General features: G+C 34.4%; 1 protein-coding gene across 1 annotated transcript; it reads right to left on the bottom strand.

Moving 5' to 3' along the window:
• Nucleotides 1-1,667: 1,667 nt before the first annotated feature.
• On the bottom strand, nt 1,668-2,892 carry LOC107906430 (zinc finger protein 1). The gene has a single exon (XM_016833412.2). It carries the CDS (start codon nt 2,599-2,601, stop codon nt 1,786-1,788), a length of 816 nt encoding a protein of 271 aa, XP_016688901.2. The 5' UTR covers nt 2,602-2,892; the 3' UTR covers nt 1,668-1,785.
• Between the last annotated feature and the right edge of the window lie 514 nt (nt 2,893-3,406).

Below are 3,406 nucleotides of genomic sequence, written 5' to 3'. Positions count from 1 at the left end.
AAAGATGAGAAGTAGTGTATAAACCAAGATGATATTGGAGTGATCACATCACACTGTATAAAACATTATCTAACAAGAATCCAGCATTTATAATCATTGTTTATCATCCAAATTACTACCCCATTTGCATAAAAATAATAATAATAACGTAAGACATAATTACATGCTCCCATACCAAAAATTCTAAGCTACTAGGCAAAGGACAAAACTCAAAATATCACATGCATGTATAATTAATCAAAATGAGGAAAACAAAAATGGATTTGTCTTTAATTATTGGCATATCTTTTGCTTGAATATTTTCACCTAATCTCAAGCTAAAATGATAGCTTCATGTTTTTCATACATCGCTTTCAAACAAAAGAAATCTGAAAGTGTTTCTTAATTGAGAGGCAAAATTCAAAGGTGGGCAGTTAATTATGTGAGTAGGATAAAGGCAATCCAACACCAGGATTTGACAGTCCATCCGATTTCCACCACGTGGCTCCGGAAATAGGGGCTTTCCCTTTCTCAATACATATAATTAATTAGCAATTAAGACTGGGGATTAAACTGCTTGTCAATTTATGAAATCCCGTCTTAATGCGACTTCGAGGTTTTCCCATCACAATTAACAGTGAGGTCTTTTAGTTAGTTTACAACAAGATTCTAGGAAAATCATGTTTTGTAGAATAAATCATTGATTACCCATCAATATCAAATTTGATATGATGATATGGTCACTTAGGTAAATAAGATTTTACCCATCATTTAATGTTGGAAACATGATGTGATTGGATTTGCATAACTGTATCTAGATCCAAACAGTTTACTACTACTACATTTTTTTTTGGTATAAATACACATCTTTTTAATGATTATAATAACAATGTTTAATTGACTTGTATCTTATAATCTTAGCTAAACCTGATAGCGCCATCTTACATTTTTCACCCCAATAATCCCTCCAACGGAGATGGTCTATTATTTCAACTGCAAGTGGGTCAAAAATATTGTCATTTGAGACAATTACAACCGCCCATAATAAATATAATATTAAAAATGACAACCTAAAAGTAATCCTACACATAGTTTTTACAATCAATGTTTTGGACCATTATGTTTCCCAAAGCATCAATGACTTGATGATAGATTATGCAATCCTAATTATGGATTTTTAAACCCTCTGTTTTCTTTCCCCCTTAATTGCATTGTTCATCAAATTTGAACTCCGAATTAGTATGAAAGAAGGAACATTAAAAGGATTGCTACTATAAATTATATTAACCCTAATTGACAACAAAATAAAATTTGGATCATTTTCATGGAGTAGGGAAACACAAGAATCTAGTTCAAATGCACAGCGTGTAAAAGCAATACTCGCCTGACATAATAAAGCACTAGCTTGACTCGGTTATTTTATGTACATGTTTGCAGCAATGATAGATTCCAATTCTATCATTTGCATTCCTTTTCTTTAAAATTAAGATGTCTTGGAGTTATATGTATATATATGTAAACTCGTTTACTTGTTAACTAAGAATCACCTTTATATTAAAATGGTTTTGCTAGCACATTATAGCGCTTAAGGCAACATCGAAGTTCATTTCAAGCCTTAAATTAAGTTGTATAATTGGGAAAGCTTTTTTTTTTTTCTCTTTTTCCAACTTTTAGATTTGGAAATGGTATAATCTCATCAAGCCTTCTATATCCAAAATGCATTTACAAAAAATCCAGCTAAAAATCAAAGAAAAAATAATCTAGGAAGAAGAAGAAGAAGAAGAAGAATGAAAGTAGAGTAGCTACTTAGAGCTTCAAAGACAAGTCAAGCTTCAACTCATCTTTTTTATTGTTGAAATGGTTAACTGTATCCCACCAATGTCCATTCATTCCCTCCGTGGCTGGACCAAACTTCCCTACACTACCTTGGAATTTAGCAGTACCATTTATCCCCTGCAGATTGGAAACATGCCCGACTGCCCTTGTTTGATCAACAGCTCGTCTAGACCATCCATTGTGCCCATAAACATGCGCCGATGGAACTAACGATGGCTTGTGGATCATGGAGTGCTCGCGAATTCCAAGTGCCTTATTGAAAGAGCCATACAAAGGAAGTGAAGCCAAGCTAGAATATCGACTAGGGTGTGTATTAGGGTATCCGAAGGCTGAAAGAGAGGCCGCCGCTGCCCCACCGCCAAGCCGCTGCCCTTGTTTGGCTAGTGTTCTTTCACGTTTATGTGCATTTTGGTGGCCACCCAGAGCCTGTGAGCTATAAAATTTTCTTTGGCAATAGTTACATGAAAATACTCTAGGCTCAGTTTCATTACCTTGAGGAGGCAGTTCCGAAGAATCTTGATCACCCGACAAGTCCGCCTTGAAACAGTCGATGAAATTGAGCTCTGGGTTGGATTGATCTCGATTGGAGAGGCGCAGATCCAACACGAGATCATCATCAACACCTTGGTGGTGGGTTGCTTCTTCTTTTGCTTCTGCTGCCGGTTGTTTATCTTGTTTGAGGGTCGTCTTATCATGTGCTGAGGTTGTGAGGGTGGCAGCAGGTGAGACGGAGATGATGGTGGAAGTTTCAGAGAGAGATGGCTCTGATGGTTTTGGAGGCTTCATTGCAGAATTAAGTTGGTCGTGGGGTTGAGGGAAGGAAAGGGTTTAATTAATAAAAATTAGAGAGGTTAACTGTTGATGTTTTTTTCCTTATTAGTAATAATATAATGCTACCCAGCAATCAAAACCTCTGCAATATATTTAAGGTTTTTTTCCTAAAGTGGCATCATACATTTTACAGTTGCAAGGTCTTAATACTCTAAGACTATTGAGAGAGAGAGAGAGACAGAGAAAAAAAAAGTAAGGAAAAGGGAAAAGAGGAGAGAGGTTAATTAACATGATGTGTGTTTTATCCTACATTTAAAACTCATCACCTTATAATGTACGGGATGAGATTATACCATTTGAATTTGTATCAAATGAATGTTTAATAAAAATTCTAATAATTGCTTAATATAAGTGAAGACAGCTTGTTATTATTATTATTAAACTCAATCTTTATATGATGTTAGATTACTATTTTTGATACTAAATTTTGATTTAATATATTGAAATTAATATAATAATTTTTCTATATTATTTTATGTGAACTGCATTTTAATTATGCATAAGTTTAATGTATTCTTAAATTCATAAGATATATTAAATTATAGATTGATTTTTTTTTATACATAACGAAGGTGGGTGAAGGCGGAGCAAACTAAACCTGCTTCTGACCCGCACCAACAATTTTTAATATGAAAACTCAATTTGCCTTTAAAAAAGGAAATCGACCCTTCGAATTCGGGCCAATAAACCAGTTGACAGATGCTGTATGACCAATATTGAGGAAACAAACAAGTGCAGATCAGCTGTAATATATGCTGAT

Source organism: Gossypium hirsutum, chromosome D05 (genome assembly GCF_007990345.1).
Source record: "Gossypium hirsutum isolate 1008001.06 chromosome D05, Gossypium_hirsutum_v2.1, whole genome shotgun sequence".
Taxonomy (NCBI): Eukaryota; Viridiplantae; Streptophyta; class Magnoliopsida; order Malvales; family Malvaceae; genus Gossypium; species Gossypium hirsutum.
This window is presented reverse-complemented; position numbering and strand designations above follow the sequence as displayed.

Bases quoted from the DNA above. Each gene is read 5' to 3' on its own strand.
- LOC107906430 (XM_016833412.2), bottom strand. From the start codon at position 2,601: ATGAAGCCTCCAAAACCATCAGAGCCATCTCTCTCTGAAACTTCCACC.